Consider the following 22,201-nt stretch of genomic DNA (forward strand, 5'->3'; position numbering starts at 1 on the left):
TTTTGCTACCGGTTCTCTGAACCACCTGCAGACATCGCTACCGGATCGGGCGATCCACTCCGAACCAGGAGCATTTCACCCCGGTATGTAGTCATACTCAGAGGCTGCCTGGCATTTAGACTGGCAGGGGGATTTCAATACTGTGATGTAGGCTGATTATTAACTACAATGGCATACACTGTTTTCTTCTCTATAGATTTTCTAAGGCAATAATAAATATAAATGGAGATAGATGAGAGATAGATAGATAGATAGATAGATAGATAGATAGATAGATAGATAGATAGATAGATAGATAGATAGATAGATAGACAGACAGACAGACAGACAGACAGACAGGATAAATGGATGGATGGATGGATGGATGGATGGATGATAGATAGATGATAAAGATAGATAATAGAGATAGATAGATGTTAGGAGAACTATAAATGGGAGAATAATGTCAGAATACCATCTCTAAAAGCTGTCTTATACTTGACTTATATAATTTCTTTATCAAAAAAATCATCAAAAAGGGTAATCCTTTCTGTCTTAGTTCTCACTAAAGCAGGCCTCTGATAAGGTTTCCTAAAGTTGTCATTGCAATCGCTCCAATTATTGGTGTCAGTGCTGGAAGCATCAGAAGACGACTCCGTTGTTGCTTGTTGCTTCAACAACCACGTCTCCACTTTGTCCCTCTGGTCCAGATGGGATTTAGGTGACCCCGATTCTTTAAGAAATTCTCGGTGCCACAAATCTCCTAACAAAACAAGCAAAGGAAGCTTCAATATTGTACAAATACACAGGAAGAACTGTGATGCATTAGCAACCTTGGATCAGTGCCAGTTGGTCCAGCTTAGTCCCAACCTAGCACTTCAGAAACCATAATCCATTGACAGCATTGGCCTTATTGGCCATGGATTATGAGAGTTGGGATACCAAATTCTCTGAAGGAGATCAGGTTGGCCCCACAGCATTCCTTCAAATAAAATGCTAGAGGTGGTGCTTTGGCTTGGTTACTCCAGCCTAATTTTTTATTCTAAAATATTTTAACAGATCAGGCATCAGGAATCCTAGTAGACATATCAGAGCTCCACACCTGAAGTCTGAAATCACACTGCCCACCCCCAATATACTGCACTTGAATAAAATGACCTTTAGCTTTCTCCCAAAGGTGTCATTCTTCAGAAACAAAAGGGCATGCTTTTCCATCAATGTACGAGAGGCTGTTTTAGTCTTTTGTGGTGAAAATAACCAAGATAAATTTGTTAGCCTTTGAAGCATCAAAAAACCCATCATTGTCTCCTTTTATGAAACAAACACAAGAAAAGGAAAGGCAGATTCTGTCAGAGTTTACAGCAATCCAACCAGCACACAAGTAAGCAATTCAGCAGGATTCGTTTACATAAGAAACTTCTTTATATACAATACCATATAGCAGAAGCCAGGACCAGAACTCAGAATCCATAACCAGAATAAATAATCACAGAAGCTAAAGAATCACAGAAGCATCAGTGAACCTAAGCCATGCCCAGGCTCCGAGCCGTCTGGGTCACCAAACAGTCCCCATTGGCTGACCTGTTACCATGTCTATTCCAATTCATGAACCCTTACATACTGACAGATTCTTATTTCCACTTAGGACTCATTTCCACTTAGGAAGAGCTAATGGGGAAAAAAAATCTACAATCAAGTGTTAATCCCAAGGCATCTCTCTAAAAATGATTACTGTACAGTTAGTGGGAGAAACTACTCTAGAATGCATGCCTATGGCCATTCTTTAGGCATTTTTTGACCTAGCATATTCTATGCTAAGACTTTGTCACAGGTAGAAATGAATTCTGTGTTATTCCAATTCAGAAATAGATTGTAGAATTTCTAAAAGTTTATGGCATGGTACAAATTTTACAACATCCCTGATTCTGTACCATACAAGTGGCTAAGGACTTTATGTCAAATCAAATATTTTTATTACAGATGTGTATAGTAAAAAAGAGAAATAGTTCGATCAGTGGTGGGATTCAGCCAGTTCGCACTACTTCAGGAGAACCGGTTGTTAACATTCTGAGCAATTTGGTGAACTGGTTGTTGGAAGAAATAATTAGGGCAGAGAACCGGTTGTTAAATTATTTCAATCCCACCACTGAGTTCGATGCAATAATTTGGAATGGGAAAGCGGAAAAAACAATTGGACAATAAAATGACATATCTAATTAAAAGTTTTGCATAGTTGTGTAACTTGGTGAAGGGATTTGACCACTTGATGTGCAAGCATGGGATTAGCATCCCTTAAAAAGCAATAAACACAAAATGTATCAATGTGGTCCTCATATTTTATGTCATCTCTACCATACTGGAAGTCAATCAGCATGCAATCTGTAAGCCTAGTACAAAATAGAAACAATTCATCTATGATTGGATCCTTGGAATAATTTCATCCCAGTTGGAATCTGTATTTCCTGTTCTAATTTTAGTTATAGGGGAGCTCACGGGCATCTTTTGTTCTGACGTCCTCCTGCATCATTTACTGAGCAGCTTTGATTACTAGATGCAAAATCCTTGTTTCAGTCATAGTTCAATGATTAATATTTGAGTATATTGGTAGGGGATGTGGTGGCTCAGTGGTTAAGACGCTGAGCTTGTCAATTGAAAGGTCATTAGTTCAGTAGTTCGAATCCCTAGTGCCGCATAATGGGGTCCAACCTATCCAACCTAGCAACTGCCAACCTAGCAGTTCAAAAGCATGTAAAAAATGCAAGTGGAAAAATAGGGACCATCTTTGGTGGGAAGATAACAGTGTTCCATGTGTTTAGTCATGCTGGCCTCATGACCACGGAGATGTCTTCAGACAGCGTTGCCTCTTCGGCTTTGAAACAGAGATGAGCACTGCCCCCTAGAGTCACGAACGACTAGCACATATGTGTGAGGGGAACTTTTACCTTTACCTATATTGGTCTACATCTATTGGCAGGTGGTGCAAGAAGATAGCAATTGCACTTACACTTACATACCACTTCACAATGCTTTACAGCCCTCTCTAAGCAGTTTACAGAGTCAGCATATTGACCCCCAACAATCCAGGTCTTCATTTTACCAACCTCAGAAGAATGGAAGGCTAAATTAACCTTGAGCCCATCAGGATCGAACTGCTGGCAGTAGGCAGAGTTAGCCTGCAATACTACATTCTAACCACTGCACCACAATGTAGATGGATTTACAAAGAGTTCTAAGAAGGAGACTATAAAACAAAGATGGTGCCAATATAGAGATTAAACGGTTAGGAATCACCATAACCCTGTAGCAGCATCAATGACGTTGGCTTAAAAATTGATTGCCTTGATGATACTTACCATGGCTTCCATTAAATGTTTGTTCATGCTCAGTAGAGTGTTGGTCTTCATCATCAGAGCTTTGAGTTCCCTGCATATGCTCAAGAGTGCCCAGCACATGAAGATCCCTCATTTTGGGCTTATTAAGCCTAGCCTCCTGTTGCAGACGCCTTTTCAGTTCTGCCTGAATTGATAAATAATTCCTTATAAATTACAGATACACAACGGTCTCAAAATGGCTTAAGAGATCTTCTTCTTTCTGAAAGAACCTGGAGTTCTTTTCAAAAATGCCAGCAGAATTTTAATCACCTTTAAAAAAACCAAAAAACCTCTAGACTTCTGAGAATTCTTGGTGGAAAATCATGGCCAGTAGTTTATTTATTTTTTTAAAAAATGAAAGAGGTTTGCACTGTTGTTATACTCTTAAAAGTACAGTGTATTCTTATTTTATCTTAAAAACAAGAACAAAGTTCTAAAGTGCAATTTCTTAAAAAAAATAAGTTAATTGAGAAATAAAGTTTTAATAAACATGTACATATAATTGCTATACAAATGAATAAGTTTCACATGATTAGTGTAGTAACATCTGTTTAATATGCTTCTAGCTAGGTTGTTAAATAGATTGAACAATTACTGCTATACATACACCAATAATACAAATTTCTACAAAACACATGCCATCAAATTGCTATTCAGTGCATAAAACAGAAACTCCTTCAATTTATTCTATCATTTGCTTTTCTCCTTAAATATTCCAATCATATTGCACCAGTAGTAAAGTATCCCAGTGTAGGAAGTTAGCACCCATCCCTCTCCTAGAAAAATGAAATATTTTAGGAAATATTTATTAAAAGGGCAGAATATTTCCCCTAAAAGGGAGCCAGAAACTCAGCCAGGGGTGGGTTCTACTTACCTTGACTACTGGTTCACAATGGCATGCGCAGATCGTCTATGATGACATCTGGGTGGGTGGGCAGAACCTTCCACTGCTTTTACTACCGGTTCGTAAGAACCGACCAAACCGGGAATAACCCCCCCCCCCACTTTGTCAGCCCCCCCACTTTGTCAAAGGTCTCATTAAGGCCTGAGCCAGCAGAACCGCAACACAAAAGACATGGCCTCTAGGACATAATAGGACCCATCTAGCAACAGAAATTCATCACATGGTATGGGAAAATTACATCACCCAGCAAGACTCAGCCAAGCTTGGGACTCAGGAAAGCCTACAGAGTTGCCCCTGCATGGCCCCCTGGGAGTCTGACCACCAATCAGAGTGCATTTCTTACACAGGAACAGGAAGCTCTAGGGTGGGGCCCAGAAAGGGCATAAAACCAAGGCACTCTCATCACCTCTGCCCTTTTTCTTCTTCACCCAATATCAACAAGGCATCTGATCCTGTCCACCATTAAAACCATCTTTCCAAACAGCCACCATATTTCCAGTGTCTTTCTCCCCACTTGGAACTGAACCCAGAAGGATATTTCTTCCAACACCAGGTTTACCTCTTTTCTTATTTCAAGCATCTTCATCTGGAGTAAATACTGCCTTCTTCCAGCGGGATGCCTAGCAACGTGCTCTCCTCTCTCTAGTTCCTTCCAGGTTAAGCGGAGGATTTAAAGACATAATAAAAAAACCTTTTATGAAACAAAGCCAAGATTGTGTAACTCTTTTGAGAACATCACTGCATTGTCCAGTTTATATACTAGGGAGGTCACGGCTGCCAAAATCCGGATGGCCACGAGATGGCACAAAACTAATATCCTCTGGATTTTGGTAGCCAAAGGCCAGTGACATTATTATTATTATTATTATTATTATTTATTCGATTTTTATACCGCCCTTCTCCCGAAGGACTCAGGGCGGTGTACAGCCAAAAGTAAAAGCAGACAATACAATATACAATTTAAAATACAAATTAAAAAACTTATTTTATAATTGGCCTTAAAAAAACTTTAAAAATATATAAAACTAAAACCCCCATTAAAATTAATATTAAATTTTTTTTAAAATCGATAAAATTTAAAATTGATAAAATTTAAGCCAGCCCCGCGCGAATGAAAAGATGTGTCTTCAGTTCGCGGCGGAAGGTCCGAAGGTCAGATATTTGGCGTAAACCCGGGGGAAGCTCGTTCCAGAGTGTGGGAGCCCCCACAGAGAAGGACCTTCCCCTGGGGGCCGCCAGCCGACATTGCTTGGCGGACGGCACCCTGAGAAGTCCCTCTCTGTGAGAGCGTACGGGTCGGTGGGAGGCATGCGGTAACAGCAGGCGGTCCCGTAAGTACCCAGGCCCTAAGCCATGGAGCGCTTTGAAGGTAGTAACCAAAACCTTAAAGTGCACCCGAAAGGCCACAGGTAGCCAGTGCAGTCTGCGCAGGAGCGGTGTTACTGGTCTTCACCAGTCTTCACCAGTCTTCTTTTAAGTCACCAGTCTTCTTTTAAGCTATTTAAAACCACAGATTTTTTACCAACAGATGTAACCATAGAACTTTTTAAAAAGATACAGAGACAATGTTACATCAATCTGAACTTTTCTAAGTCATCTGAAGCAGGATTCTCCAACCTTGGCAACTTTAAGACTTGTGGACTTCAACTCCCAGAATTCTTCAGCCAGCTTGCTGAGCTTGCTGGCTGAGGAATTCTGGGATTTGAAGTCCACAAGTCTTAAAGTTGCCAAGGTTGGAGACCCCTGATCTAAAGTCAGGATGGCAACCATGATTACACAACTGTCCACCCTCATATGCATTGTATGTACAGTAGGCATAAAAATGAACAGGACTTGAGCTGTGCCTGTGTAGCCACCAACTTGACTTTTTAAAAAAATTTCCACCTATAGATATCCTATTCCTACAATGAAACATAGGAAGTGAACCAAAGGCAGTCAAATCAAACATCTGGCTGGTCTAGATTGCCTTCTTCCATTTATAATGCCAATGCTTCTGTATTTTTAATGCCTGGCATTTAAAGGACAATAAATTGGAGATAAGTACTCCAATCAATTTCTTGATATGTAGTTCAAGACTTTCTATAAGGTGACTCTCCCTAACTGAATTGACAGAGAATTCCCATCATCCCTGAGCATTTGCCACACCATGATCAGATAGAAATAGTAAGCTTAGACACCTGGAAGGGCCCAAATTGGAATAAGTTACTTTAGGTCAGTGGTGAAATCCAAATATTTTTACTACGGGTTCTGTGGGCATGGCTTAGTGGGCGTGGTGTGGTTTGGTGGGTGTGGCAGGGGAAGGATACTGCAAAATCCCCATTCCCTCCCCACTCCAGGGGAAAGATATTGCAAAATCTCCATTCTCACCCCACTCTGGGGCCAGCCAGAGGTGGTATTTGCCGGTTCTCTGAACTACTCAAAATTTCCGCTACCAGCTCTCCAGAACCTGTCAGAACCTGCTGGATTTCACCTCTGCTTTAGATACAAACGAACTTGACAGATTGATTGCAAACTAACAACATGGAAATACTTTCACGGTTATGTTGTTTACCAATTGGAAGGCTGGAATACCGGCTCATCTGGATGTTGTTAGGTTGGCAGCAATATGCTGTGTTGACAAGGCAGTTGCAATTCATGTGACAGCCCTGTAGGCTAATTGTGACACTAACTCCATTCTCCATAAGGAGAGGTCACCAGTAGCAACTGATTGCAATTTTTAATAGTCACCCAATTACTGTATAAAAATAACTGTACTATGGGTAAGATTTATGTTACTTCAGCAATAGCTGGGTGACACTATAGGTCACTCACACACAAATGGCTTGAGTGTCAAGCACGAAGTTCTAAAATATGAAAGTAACAGAACTAACACATTGGGTTTTGCAAATAAAAATGTAACCATATTTATCCCTCCTACCTATCTGGGATCACAAAGCAGTGTTCTTTGTATGGTGGAGGAAGAGAATAGAATAGAATAGAATAGAATAGAATAGAATAGAATAGAATAGAATAGAATAGAATAGAATAGAATTTTTATTGGCCAAGTGTGATTGGACACACAAGGAATTTGTCTTGGTGCATATGCTCTCAGTGTACATAAAAGAAAAGATACCTTCATCAAGGTACGACATTTACAACACAATTGATGGTCAATATATGAATATAAATCATAAGGATTGCCAGCAACAAGTTATAGTCATACAGTCATAAGTGGAAAGAGATTGGTGATGGGAACTATGAAACGATTAATAGTAGTGCAGATTCAGTAAATAGTCTGACAGTGTTGATGGAATTATTTGTTTAGCAGAGTGATGGCCTTCGGGAAAAAACTGTTCTTGTGTCTAGTTGTTCTGGTGTGCAGTGCTCTATAGCGTCGTTTTGAGGGTAGGAGTTGAAACAGTTTATGTCCAGGATGTGAGGGGTCTGCAAATATTTTCACGGCCCTCTGCAGAAGAAGGAGCAGAAGGAAGAGTAGCAAGAGTGAAATGCAGCTACCGGATCGCAAATGTGAGCGTGCCTCCTCCATATATGCAGAGCCTTCTGCGCATGCACAGAGGGTCAAAAACCCTCCCACTGCCAGCCCTACCGTATCGTGAAAGCTGGATAGATCCAGCTGGATTTCACCACTGAAGAGGAGGCATGCCCATTGTTTTTAGAAGGGTGTTGAATTTTAATTCCAAATTCATCTTTCTTTATTTCATAAATCAGTTTTTGTACCCCCAGTTTTCTTTAAATATTTACCTTTTCCTTCTGCGTTACTGTCCCACCTTGCAGATTCAGGTATTTGGCTGCAGGGATGTTGTCTGCAAGAATAAATGGCTCCAATTTCTGCAAAGCCAAGAAAAGAGTAAAACAACACTCTGGAATCAGAGTGCACTAACTTGATGTCTGTGGCAGAGTCTATTTGAATATGCCCTTGAAGAGCAGATTTGCAGTCCATGAGATTTTCATACAAGCTATTCTCCAAAGCACCTGAGGGCAGGGCAAGAAGCAATGGATGGAAACTAATCAAGGTGAGAAACAACCTAGAACTAAGGAGCAATTGCAGGATCCAATCCGGGACCAAAGGTTTTGTCTTTCGAGCTTTAGGACTCACGCTGGTCCCAGTGACTGAACCAGATTGGATCCTGCAACCCAATCCTGGGACACATATATTCTTCTTCATTCCTAAGGAGAAATTTCCTGACAGTGAGAACAATTAATCAGTGGAACGACTTGCCTCCAGAAGTTGTGGGTGCTCCAACACTGGAAATTTTTAAGAAGAGACTGGACAACCATTTATTTGAAATGATACAGGATCTTCTGCTTGACCAGAGAGTTGGACTAGAATACCTCCACCTGTTATTCTTTATTCTATTATTCTAAGTTTGGGGCCAGACAAAGGTTGTGCTTTTCCCCTAAAATGTGTGTAGTAGAACAGGGGTCTCCAACCTTGTCAACTTTAAGACTTGTGGACTTCAACTCCCAGAATTCCTCAGCCAGCTGGCTGAGGAATTCTGGGAGTTGAAGTCCACAAGTCTTAAAGTTGACAAGGTTGGAGACCCCTGTAGTAGAATTTTTTAAGAATTGAAAAAACCTTCACTGTACTTCCTGAAATGACCACACTGTTTTCAGCGTGCCCCGGTGATAATGCCGGTGTACTGTTTGTTATTGTTTTAAAATTTACTTAGATGTATATGTTAATACCAGGTGCTTTTACGCTGCTTTGATCAAAACAATCTAAAGAGAGAGGAGATGCCTTCAAGGTTTCACTCAGGGTGTCCATGGGGGTGATGTCAAGAAAAGTAAACCACCATGTGATCAAAGCTCTCCCCCTTTTTACTGACCTGATCTCCTCTACAGCGGTGGGTTTCACATTATGTTACTACCGGTTCGCCCCGTGCACACACGCTTGCTTTGCACGCGCTCCTGCCTTCCACACATGCACCTGGGCTTCTGAGCATGTGCTTTGCTTGCATGCGCATCTTCTGTGCATGCGCCCAGCCTCAAAAATGTGCCTAAATAAGATGACATAGAGCCAGGGTGGGCGGGCGGGGCGGGCCCACCTGCAATTTCTGCTATCGGTTCAGGCGAACTGGTCCAAACCGGCTGAATACCATCTCTGCTCCTATATTTCAGAAATGAAGTGCCATCCTCAATATACAGAAAGTCTAATAAACTATCACTTGTTAGATTTCATTCTCAAGGGCATTTATTACATCTTATAACGATTTGTGGCATTTCAATGATGTTTCACAAGCCGTGAAGATTAAGGGTTGAGGCAGGGAGGTGGGTTAGGCGGATGACATTCGCATAGTCAGCTTCAACCCTTTTCTGTACACATCAAGATGGTTCATATCTTCTCAAGAGGGGCTGAGCTTAAAAGTGCAACGACTTTTTGGCATTCCGATACAGGAATTTTCAATGTTTCTGCCATCAGACAAGGATGTAGTTTGGTACTCAGTGCCAGTTAGCATAGAATGGGATATAGGTAGTCCTTGACTTACGACCATTCATCTAGTGATCTTTCAAAGTTATAACAGCATTAAAAAAGCGACTTATGACTTAGTCCTTCCCCTTGCAACCATTACAGCATCCCCATGGTCATGTGATCAGAATTTGGGCTCTTGGCATCTGGCAAGTATTTATCAGAGTTGCCGTGTCATGGGGTCATGTGATTGCCATTTGGGAGCTTCCCAGCCAGTTTTCGACAAACGGAGTCAATGGGTGTACAACTATGTGATTCACTTAATTGCAGTGATTCGCTTAATGTCCGTGACAAGGTCATAAAATTGGATGTGACTCAGGGAACAACTTTCTTTGCTTAGAAATCAAAGTTGTGGTCCCAATTGCAATCCTAAATCAAGGACTACCTAGAGCTGGCCAGGCAGCCATTTCTCTTTGTAGTATATTTCCCAACAACCTTTTGAAGGATTGCATGTTGAACCTATATTTATTTATCCAAAATGCAAGGTGTGATACAGAAGAATAGTTGTATTCCCTTAGATAAAAATTTGACTTTCACGCTCTACCTTACATTGAACAGATTTATGGACTTACAACAAAAGAGACAAATCAAAAGAAAAGTTATAGCACATTTATAAACATTGACTCCCAAATACATCCCACATTATTCAATGGAATTTTTCCCACTGGAGAAACTTCTGCCTTTTGCATTCGTAAAGAATGGTTACTAATCAAGGTACAGTCACTAGGTGGCAGCCAGTAACACTACAAAGCTAAAGATTTCCTTAAATGTTGCAAATGCTGTTGATGTGCAAAAGAGAGGAGGCAGACAGGTCAAAGTCTTTCCAGCTGCTAAACATCATCATGCACGATTGAAAATACAAAAATGTACAAATAATTGTTCCATTTAAAATAAAAACAAAATGCTAAAATTATGTAAGATTTCATACAAGGAACACACAGCTTTTGGTCCATCTGAACAGATCCTATATTACTTAGGTCAATGTTTCTCAACCTTGCCAACTTTAAGATAGGTGGACTTCAATTCCCAGAATGCTCCAGCATTGCTGGTTGGCGAATTCTGGGAACTGAAGTCCGCAGATCTTAAAGTTGACAAGGTTGAGAAATACTGATCTACCAGTAGATCCTATCCAAGTTTCCATTATGATATCTGATAGAGAAAGACAGAGGCAATAAAATAAAATAAAATAGGGCATTCATAAACTTGCTTAATATTTTGGGCAAACACCACAATATTTGTCAGATTTCAGCATAACCCAAGGACCCTCTTGAGTGCTTCGAATTATTTTACGATTTTGGAAGAAAGTATAGAAGTGGGCTAAAAATAGCATTTAAAGTATTCCTCAAACCTTCAGTGATATTTCTCATTTCATGCTGTACTGTAATAAGATGACCAGGTCTTCTGCTTAACCCAGGCTAGTTTAAATATTGTTAGCGGTCTGAGCCCATATTATAGCTTACTTGAAAAAATTGTTGGTTCATTTATTTAGGCTTTGTTTTTTCCCCTTTTGTAAATTATGTGGAACTTATCTCGGAGGAAGAAGTGGAGCCCTATTGACAAGTGAAATGAATAAAATACGAGGTCAGTGAATCCTCTGGGTGAAGACTTGCCAATAAAAATTACAGACTGGATAGAATATAATTCCCCTTAAGTAGTAGTGGGATTCAAATCCTGGTGCTACCAGTTTGTTATTGGGAGCATGTGGGCTTTGTGAGCGCACGGTGCTTCTGCGCATGTGTAGAAGGTTCTGCGTATGTGTAGAAGGTTCTGCACATGCGCAGAGCATTTTTGATGATGTCTGGGCGGGTGAGTAGAGCCTCCCGCCACTTCCAGTTTTCCCAAACCGGGTGAACCAGTAGCAACCTAACCCTGCCCTTAAGGATGTAACACAGATCTCATCAGAGAAGGCTTCTTCAGCTTCCACTGAGACATCTTTCATTGGAGCATTTGGAGTTATGTTTCCTCTCCTTTTTGCCTAATTGGCAAAATAAAATAAATAAAATAAAAAAAAAATAAAAAATAAATAATAAAAATAAAATTTTATTCCGAGCCTTACCACTTTGCCCGAAATTTGGAATGGAAGGTTCCCCATGAAACATCTTTTGCAGTTTCTTTTAATCTTACTCATTGCTGAAGCATTCTTCTAACTCTGCAAAACTAGGCCACATGAAAAGACCCAACAAGCTAGCAAAATGCATCCAGCAGGATCTCATAAAGTATTCTCAACCTTCAGTGATATTTCTCATTTCATGCTGTACTGTAATAAGATGACCAGGTCTTCTGCTTAACCCAGGCTAGTTTAAATATTGTTAGCGGTCTGAGCCCATATTATAGCTTACTTGAAAAAATTGTTGGTTCATTTATTTAGGCTTTGTTTTTTCCCCTTTTGTAAATTATGTGGAACTTATCTCGGAGGAAGAAGTGGAGCCCTATTGACAAGTGAAATGAATAAAATACGAGGTCAGTGAATCCTCTGGGTGAAGACTTGCCAATAAAAATTACAGACTGGATAGAATATAATTCCCCTTAAGTAGTAGTGGGATTCAAATCCTGGTGCTACCAGTTTGTTATTGGGAGCATGTGGGCTTTGTGAGCGCACGGTGCTTCTGCGCATGTGTAGAAGGTTCTGCGTATGTGTAGAAGGTTCTGCACATGCGCAGAGCATTTTTGATGATGTCTGGGCGGGTGAGTAGAGCCTCCCGCCACCGCCACTTCCAGTTTTCCCAAACCGGGTGAACCAGTAGCAACCTAACCCTGCCCTTAAGGATGTAACACAGATCTCATCAGAGAAGGCTTCTTCAGCTTCCACTGAGACATCTTTCATTGGAGCATTTGGAGTTATGTTTCCTCTCCTTTTTGCCTAATTGGCAAAATAAAATAAATAAAAAAATAAATAAAAAAATAAAAAATAAATAATAAAATAAAATTTTTATTCCGAGCCTTACCACTTTGCCCGAAATTTGGAATGGAAGGTTCCTCATGAAACATCTTTTGCAGTTTCTTTTAATCTTACTCATTGCTGAAGCATTCTTCTAACTCTGCAAAACTAGGCCACATGAAAAGACCCAACAAGCTAGCAAAATGCATCCAGCAGGATCTCATAAAGTATTCTCAACAAGAAGAGGGTGCTGGAGGGGATTGAGGAGAGTGAAGAAGGAGAAAAGACCTTCAAAGAGATTTTAGCAAATTGAAGAACACTAACAAGAATTCCTTGGGGAGTGGATTTTTCTCATTGGAATTTGCTGATGTGGCTTGAAGAGACAAGATAGCAGCAATTTAAATTCAGCTTCAGTGTGAAAGAGAAGGAACTAGGGATCAAGAGGCATCTTACCTGAAGCCTTCGAGGTGGATGTTGCTTGATGATGCTTCCTTCTCCTCCTCCTCCGCCTCCTCCTCCACCACCACCTCCTCCTCCTTCTCCTTGTTTGAGGTCTAACAGAGTTGGCCTGGGCACTTGAAGGAAAGGAAGTATTTTAAAAATCTGAGCTAGTTATACAAAATTAGTGATTTACTATTTTTTTGTCATGGAAGACTGATTATTTGCTATTTTTAAAATAAAGAATGGGGAACCCAGCTCATTTTTATTCTTGCCTTTAGATTTTATTCATAGAAACAAGGAATGGTCGATACATATAACCAGTGTTTCTCAATCTTGTTGACTTTAAGATGCGTGGATTTCAGTTCCCAGAATTCTCCAGCCAGCAATGTTGAGGAATTCTGGGAGTTGAAGTCTACACATCTTAGAGATGACAAGGTTGAGATACACTGCATATAACATATCCCTTCTTATCAGTCCAAATCTATTTACCCAAGGAAGGGCCCTTTTTGTGAGTACACAAAGCAGAGTGTCAGAGTTCCAAGTAATAACCCAAATGAAAGAAGACTCCAAGGCCTGGGGTTCCTCAAAGTTCCATTTTACCAGATGTGCCAATATGACATCTCTGATAAAATATTTCTTTTGTTGGGAATGTTACTTGGAACCCTGACACAGAGATTCATGACAGACACTGTCCAGGACACTCACAAAACTGACACTTCAGCAGGATTTGTGTGAGAAAACGGCTGCAAAAGAATTACAAACTCCCTTTTGCAGGAAATCACTTTTCCATTATAAACAACAGAATCCATTTTTTAAATCTTTTTCATCAGACCCAGATGTTTATGCAAGTGCTTGTGGTATAATGAAACAATACAGGATCTGTTGCTAAATGACCAGAACGCATTTGTATTCTCTGTAGTCTTTCAACTTGTGAGAAGTGACTCCACTTAAAGTAGAAGTACATTTCCTTTCATCTTTAAAAGAGAATAATCTGCTGCTAGATTATCCAGGAAAGGAGGAGGAGGAAATAGCCAGACAGAATCACATTATCATTATTATCTTTGGGGAAACAGATTATCTTTTCATGGTATAGGTACAAAATATGAAATAAGTACAAGAAACAAAAACAAAGCATGACAAACTACCAACAATGGTGCATTGGCATATCTACAAGAAATATCACCTGTCTGCAAGCCAGAACTCGTGCAACCATAAAAAAGACAAAGTAATAGAAATTTTAAAAGCTAATGTGCTCTGAGACTTTAAAATTCAAACAGAAAAGTATCTTGCCGTACAACATCCTAGAATTAACAACTGTCGATAAGAAAAAAGAAAGAAAAAGTCTTGGTAGTAGACATGGCAGTACCTGGAGAGCAGAAGAGAAGAGAAAGAACTCGAGAAGATAACAGAATGCAAAGTCCAGCAACCAGAAGTAGAATGACCATGGCAAAAGACAGCAAAGTAATACAGATAGTAATTGGCGCCTTGTGTACAATGCTAAAACATCTGGAGCACCACTCGAACACCATCAGCATTGACAAAGTTACCATCAGTCAAAGGCCAAAGACAGATTTACCTGGAATCTGTTTACATCTGGCAATGATATTTTCAAAATTATTAAATTATTATTAAAATTGTTAATAATAAACATTCAAGAAATATAAGGCAACTGGTGGCTCTGTCAGATTCCTTGAATACTATCTACCTTAGAAAGGCAAGTTAGAAATCACATCTTATTAATAAATCAATCAACCAACCAAACAAGATTTTGTCTGCAGTCTGATCCACAAGTTAGCTGGACTAGAACCAAAAGCCAACTGGTGCCGCCGTTTGTTTCCATAACAGTCAAGCAGAAGGTAAATCCACAAAGAAAGCTTAAAATGGCCCCATTCCTTGCTTTTTAAATTTCTCCTCTTAAGAATTGGTCTTCCCCCCTTGAGAAGGGATTTTCTACTACTCAACTTCTCATTAAGCTCTGAACCACGGGAATATTTACTCAGCACTTTGCTTCAAGAGACTTTTAAGCAGTCGTACTTATTATTTTTTTTTACTACCAGTTCTGTGGGCGTGGCTTGGTGGGCATGGTGTGGCTTGGTGGGCATGGCAGGGGAAGGATACTGCAAAATCTCCATTCCCACCCCATTCTGGGGCCAGTCAGAGGTGGTATTTGCCGGTTCTCCGAACTACTCAAAATTTCCGCTACCGGTTCTCCAGAACCTGTTGGAACCTGCTGGATTTCACCCCTGCTTTTAAGACCTTATTCAGGAGCAGTAATAGGTGATGTGACAATGCAACTACAAAACTTTCTTTCAGGCTCAAGACAGACTTCCTGACCCGTTTAATCTTTTTTGCTGGCTGGGGAATTCTGGGAAGTGAAGTCCACATTACCAAGTTAACCAATTAATGTGTTTCTAACTGGTCTCTTGATTCTTTTCCTAAAACTGTATTTCAATTTGTCTTGCTATGTAATATATCTGTCTAAAGGACTCATTCCTACTTGAATTTAATCAAACTTCTGTTATGAATATCTATTGTAAGTTTTGCCATTACTGCATATTCTCTCGTTTTGGTTTCAATAATTTTTAGAAGGACATACTGCCTACCAATTAATTTTTTATGTTTTTTCACTGCAGCTATTTGTTTTTCAACAATTATTAATAGCAATATCATTCACTAAGGAAAACCATAAAATATAGTAGCGATGGCAAAATTCAGCTCCAAATTTTATCTTTAAAATTGTTATGGTATATTGTTATTAATAATGATAATTTAGTTGTAATTAGATTTAATTGAAATAAAATTATTACATTTGAGTAATTTTTTATTTGTGAGGAAACACATTAAATTATATAAAACCAAAAAAAGAAAAGAAAATGACTTCTCCTTGTGTTTGTTAAAATAAGACTATGTTTAAACGGCATATGTCCAAGATCAGGCAAAAGCTAACAGCCAGATAAGTCGGTGTTAAGAATAGATGGTAAAATTATTTAGCTTGGATTTGTATGCAAATTACCTCCCAAAGTAATTTTTCAAGAAATGTATCATATACAACCATAGAAATGGGCATAGAATATTAGGGGAAAGTAAAGATTGGAGAAATATACTTGTTCCTATGTTTACTATATATTTACAAACATTATTACGCTGTCACAATTCTAGGCTGTATATAAATTTCCATGCATGTGACAGAGTGGCAGTCTGGGAATAGTGAGACAGATGTAGGCGGTAGTAGAATGAGGCAAAGTGGAAAGCTTAAGACAGAAAGCATTCTCATGTGCAACTCCCTTCCTCTGGCCACTGGAAGTGGGTGGCACATCAGCAGCCTAGGAGAGAACAGTTATGTCTATGCATTAGTTCTGCAGAGAGTATCTAGAGTGCATCAAATTGATCACTGCATGGAGAAGAAGAAAAGCACAACTGAATTGCAATCAGCTTTTCTCAACTTTTTAGAAACAGAGATTTCAGTGCCCAGGATTTCTTTGCAAGTGTGAATACTAGGAACCAAATAAAGTGTTTGAATCAACTAGGAATCAACTTCAAATTGCAGAGAACCCTGGGAGTTGAAGTCCACACATTTCAAAATTGCTGAGGTAGAGAAACGCAGGTCAAGAGGAAACCTCAGTTCAAGGGTGAAATGCTCCCAGTTCGGACCAGATCGGGTGATTGGGTAGCGATGGCAGCGGGTGGTTCGGAGAACACATGTTCGGTAGCAAAAATCCCTGCCCCCACCCCCTGCCCATGCCCAGTTGAGCCATGTGATCATCAAAGCCTTTTTTTTTACTTTTAAAAGCATTTTTTTATAACCTCTTCGGCCGAATAGGTTGTAAAAAAAAAATGCTTCTAAAAGGTTAAAAAAAGGCTCTGACGATCCCAGCTGAGCTGTGCAATCGTCAGAGTCTTTTTTTATTACTTTTAAAAGCATTTTTTTACAACCACTTCGGTCGAATAGGTTGTAAAAAAAATGCTTTTAAAAGTAAAAAAAAAATTGTGCAGCACAGCTGATCAACCCCCCCTCCCCCGTGCACTGTTCTACTTATCTCCTTTTGGCTTGCACTGCACGCGCACCTCACATTTGGTGCGTAGTACACACTGTGCATGCACGCACAGCGCCCATGCACAGCCTGCAAACCGATAGTAAACCGGTTCAGATTTCACCACTGCTTCAGTCAGAGAATACTGATTATCCAACCAAGAAACAAGATCATGTATGTGATTGAATACATCAGATAAGCAGGCTCAAGAAAAAAGTAAGGTTCTACATTTAGGCCAAAAAAACAAAATGCACCAGTACCGTATATGTGGTACCTTGCTCAATAGTAGTACCTGTGAGAGGGATCTTGGAGTCCTAGTGGATAACCATTTAGATATGAGCCAGCAGTGTGCAGCAGCTGTTAAAAAAGCCAACACAGTTCTGGGCTGCATAAACAGAGGGATAGAATCAAGATCACGTGAAGTGTTAGTGCCACTCTATAATGCCTTGGTAAGGCCACACTTGGAATATTGCATCCAGTTTTGGTCGCCACGATGTAAAAAAGATGTTGAGACTCTAGAAAGAGTGCAGAGAAGAGCAACAAAGATGATTAGGGGACTGGAGGATAAAACATATGAAGAACGGTTGCAGGAACTGGGTATGTCTAGTTTAACAAAAAGAAGGACTAGGGGAGACATGATAGCAGTGTTCCAATATCTTAGGGGCTGCCACAAAGAAGAGGGAGTCAGGCTGTTCTCCAAAGCACCTGAGGGTAGAACAAGAAGCAATGGGTGGAAACTGGTCAAAGAAAGAAGCAACTTAGAACTAAGGAGAAATTTCCTGACAGTTAGAACAATTAATAAGTGGAACGACTTGCCTTCAGAAGTTGTGAATGCTCCAACACTGGAAATTTTTAAGAAAATGTTGGATAACCATCCGACTGAGATGGTATAGGGTTTCCTGCCTGGGCAGGGGGTTGGACTAGAAGGCCTCCAAGGTCCCTTCCAACTCTGATGTTATGTTATGTTATGTTAAGTAAATACACCTTTCCACAAAACAGTGGAAAAGGATAGACCCACCAAAGATTTGCTGGCACCAATTTGCCATACTTGGCCAAGAAACCATCTCATAATGGTTTCAATCCGTGAATGATTTCTAAATCTTAATCTCCATGCAAAGAGTCTTTATTCTGTTTGCATTTGGTTTGGGTTTGAAGCATTACCGGTAGTCCTCATCTTATGACTACAACTGAGACCATTGCTAAACAAAGCAATTGTTTAGCAATGGTCTCAAAAACCTGATTTTTGCAAATTTTTGCAACAGTTGTTAACCTAATCACTGCAGCTGTCATGTGATCATTAAGTGAATCTGATTTTCCCCACTGACTATTCATTGGAAGTTGGCTGGGAAAGTCACAAATGGCTACCATGTGACCCTGGGACACTGTAAATACATGCTAGAATTTCAATCATATGACCTGGGGATGGTGTGGCAATAATAGGTGTGAGGACCAGCCTAAGTCAGGTTTTTTCAAATTTTGATGGACCTTTGAACAGTTGCAAAATGAATGATTGTAAATTGAGAACCGTCCGTATGTGCTAATGCTACCTGGAACAATGAAGATAAAAAAGTCACACTACAATCCAAACTTCTTCAAACATTTCAGGTTCTACTTTCGATTCCAAAAGTATCACGTCACATTTTAGATATGGGGGAGGAGAGGGGGAAAAAAAACCAAAGAGGGCCTTGAAGTTAGTGGATTTTTTAAAAAAAAGAAGTCGATCATGTTCTATTTTAAAAAGATAAAAGGAAACGTTAGGTTACCTGTGGGATATCTTCCGTAGCATGTCTCTCGCAAAGGTGGAAGTTGTCTTTCCAGAACTGGATTTCTCCCTGATGAGGAAACAAATGAGCTTGGCAAAGTCTGGAAGGAATAAACTGTCGCGCTATTTGGCTGTTTTGGTTCTCTTTCTTTGCATGGCATTGGTGTCACTTTGGTGACTTTCCTATGGGTCTTGGATGAATTCAAGCCCATGTTTTGGAGTTCGGGTGAGTGGCTTTCCACCACAAGAGAAAGAAAGAAGAAAGAGGAAGCTCAGTCTTGGAGTTATTCAACATAGAAAGAGATAGAGAACCTCATTCCCAGCCTCAAAAATAATACAATGCAGGCCTCATAATGGGGTAGCACTGAGAAAGACCAACCTCAAAGCTGGAGAACATTTTGTTATGCAGGCATCAGTTCTCAAGGGCTTTGCTTCAAATCAAGAGAAATATAAAACACAAAATGAAGTTCAAGATATTTCCTTAGGAAGGCAGACGCACAGAAGAGGAGAAACCAGCTTTGGTATTCTGTCTTGTTGATTTCTTTAGTAGCTTCTTGAGATGAATCTGGATTCCCAACGTATCCTAATATAGTTCTCCAAGGGCATTTTTCTTGCAGAATATCCCCATATGCGTATGTGCGCATGTGCCAAAACACACATTTATCAAGAGCCAAAGGCCATGTGTTGCTATGGAAACTCCTTTATAAACTCTTCCCATTACCACACTTGGTGAGTCCAGTTAAACATTGACCTGGTCTGGGAGCTTCCTCAAAGGAAAGAATGGGTATCTGGCTTACTCAACCTGAATATTAAATCTGCCCCAAGCATTCTGGGAATCCAGTGTAAAAAAAAAATTACAGAACAGGAATTTGAGAACATGCCCTTCTTTCTATTCACCAAAGCATAGTTAATCCCAAATAGTCAGATACGGTGGTTGCTTTTAGCACACCCCTTCTACTTGGAATGCCATATTTGGTTTCCACGCTTTAAAAAATGAGAAACCCAAATAGTACATACATCATGTGCCTTGGAAACAGGCTTTCCTGGATAAGACTTTAGAAGTAAGGTCTTACTCAAAAGGAGAGTTGTTTTATAGATGCTCTGGTGTGGTGTTTCTCAACCCTTAGCAACTTTAAAATGTATGGATGTTAAATCCCGGAATACCCCAATCAACATTTCTAGTTACATCTTCTAAAGCAGGGGTCTCCAACCTTGGTCCCTTTAAGACTTGTGGACTTCAACTCCCAGAGTTCCTCAGCCAGCTTTGCTGGGAGTTGAAGTCCACAAGTCTTAAAGGGACCAAGGTTGGAGACCCCTATTGTAAAACTGGCTGAGAAATTCTGGGAGCTGAAATGGACACGTCTTAAAGTTACCAAGGTTGAAAAACATTATTCTAGTGATTTAAATTTGGGGTTTTCAAGGGTTTTGTTTCAGTTTCTAATAACTAACACGAAAATGTCAAGGTCTTATGTGCTATCTTGACGATAATTATTTATTATCAAATTTTAAAACCACCCATGTCCCTCACTTCTTTCTACATCGCTAGACCTTTTCCTCTTGATGGTCATTTTCAGTTGTCAGCCCTGGATCTTTATACTGCTTGATGGTTCACTCTTCCCTTGACTCCTGGAGTGACCTCTGATTGTGCTTACAATGAACTGGGAATATGTGGCTCTTGATCTAGCTCACTGTTTCAATAGAAGAGAATATCTGTAGCTCAAGATTGAACCATGAAGTTCCTGGTGCTCTCTGAGTTTGCTTGCTTACTTGCAGATGTGGGGTTTGCTCCAGTGGTGGGATTTAAATTTTTTTTACTACTGGTTCTTGGTGGGCGTGGCATGGCATGGCTTAGTGGGCATGGCTTGGTGGGTGTGGCAGGAGAAGGATACTGCAAAATCCCCATTTCCTCCCAATCAGCTGAGACTCAGGAGGCAGAGAATAGATGGGGGTGGGGCCAGTCAGCGCTGGTATTTATCGGTTCTCCAAACTACTCAAAATTTCCGCTACTGGTTCTCCAGAACTGGTCAGAACCTGTTGAACACCACCTCTGGTTTGTTTCTTCTTTATATAGCTTATTGAGGCCTGTTTCTGCTATTTTGTAATCTCAGCACTCTTGAAGCAGAAAAGGATCCACTTTTCATCCACTCAGGAACTCTGGCAGGTAGGTCATGGCACTGACTGCTACCTTAACAGAGTTGTCTTTGGCAATTAGAGCTGTAATCCCCGTGGTACATGATACTAATAGCGCTCATTACTGAGCTCAAAATGGCGTGGTTGGTACCTTTTTGCTCTGGTTTCTGGTATGTGGATTCTTTTGATTTCTGCTGAAACTGCCAAATCCTATGAGCTAGAAACCTACCCGGGACGATGCATTCCAGCTGAAGAACATTTGAAGCGCCTTGCTGTTTCAAGCCAAAGTCCACTAGTTCTGTGTCTTGTGCCAGCTTTCCAGCAGGTATTAAATGATCTGCAAAGTTTGCCAAGCCTCATAGAGTCCTGCTGTTCTTACTTTGTTCCCAAAACATGAAAAATCACACGGCTGAAAATCATTGGTTGCCACTGAATTTAACTGGCATAATCTGGGTTTGTTCTGGGGGCTGCAAAAGTATAATTACTCAATGTGATCCCAAAGTTACTCAACTTATATGTTGGCTAAAATTAAATTGAAAAAGCCCTTTAAAATTTCCATGTGTATAATCTTTCAAAAATACATCATTCTTTGCTTTTTCCAGGGGCTAAACGAAAAATAAAATTGGTAGTGCATCCCAAGATTGGGACCAGGTATCCTTTTTCAGCTGGGGACAGTTTGAATTATGAGCAAATGTGATGGGTCCATTCACAAAGAACCTGCCTTGAGAGACTGATTCTTTACAAAGCACCTATTTACGGGATATGAATGAACTCCAAATCTCTCTTAACCCAGGGAATCTTTGTGAAGTCTGTGGCATTCCTAAAGAATAGGAGATACTAATGTCTGATGCACAGTTTTATATGTAGCTGGGGGGAGGAGAGAATAAAAAGAGGGTTTGGGAGGAAGAGGGAGGAGATAGAGGGAGTGCAAGAGAAGAATTAGGGGCTTAGCTGGATAAAAAAAGGAAGGTGAGGGATAGGAGGATATACCTGGAAAAAAGGAGGGATAAGGGAATTGGATAGCAGAGGCTTCTGTGGGCCAAGAGAGAAAGGGGAGATAGGAAGGAGAGGCTTCTGTGGGGCAAGCCTGAGGAAAAGAAGGGGATAGGATAGAGGAGGCTTCTGTGGGGCAAGCAGAGGAATCCACGAAAGAGCAGAGGCGGTGGAAGGGGAGCTCAGCAGGCAAATTCAAGCGAGGGAGAGAGGAAAGAAAGAGAAAGGAAGAAGGATGACCAGCC

At 40.3% G+C, this 22,201-nt stretch overlaps 1 protein-coding gene across 1 annotated transcript; it reads right to left on the reverse strand.

Moving 5' to 3' along the window:
• Positions 1 to 482: 482 nt before the first annotated feature.
• On the reverse strand, positions 483 to 19,045 carry CCDC198 (coiled-coil domain containing 198). The gene is made up of 6 exons (XM_058162737.1): positions 18,835 to 19,045; positions 13,053 to 13,108; positions 7,996 to 8,082; positions 4,814 to 4,903; positions 3,333 to 3,495; positions 483 to 742 (listed from the first exon to the last, which is right to left on the reverse strand). The coding sequence occupies exons 1-6, from the start codon at positions 19,043 to 19,045 to the stop codon at positions 483 to 485; spliced, it is 867 nt and encodes a 288-aa protein (XP_058018720.1).
• Positions 19,046 to 22,201: the final 3,156 nt, after the last annotated feature.

Source organism: Ahaetulla prasina, chromosome 1 (assembly GCF_028640845.1).
Source record: "Ahaetulla prasina isolate Xishuangbanna chromosome 1, ASM2864084v1, whole genome shotgun sequence".
NCBI classification, from domain to species: Eukaryota; Metazoa; Chordata; class Lepidosauria; order Squamata; family Colubridae; genus Ahaetulla; species Ahaetulla prasina.

Excerpts from the sequence above, each read along its gene's own strand:
- CCDC198 (XM_058162737.1), bottom strand. The coding sequence starts at position 19,045 with ATGGGCTTGAATTCATCCAAGACCCATAGGAAAGTCACCAAAGTGACA. Across the intron at positions 4,904-7,995 it reads CAGTAACGCAGAAGGAAAAG|GAACTAGAGAGAGGAGAGCA; the intron begins GTAAATATTTAA and ends TTAACCTGGAAG. Across the intron at positions 743-3,332 it reads AACATTTAATGGAAGCCATG|GAGATTTGTGGCACCGAGAA; the intron begins GTAAGTATCATC and ends TTGTTTTGTTAG.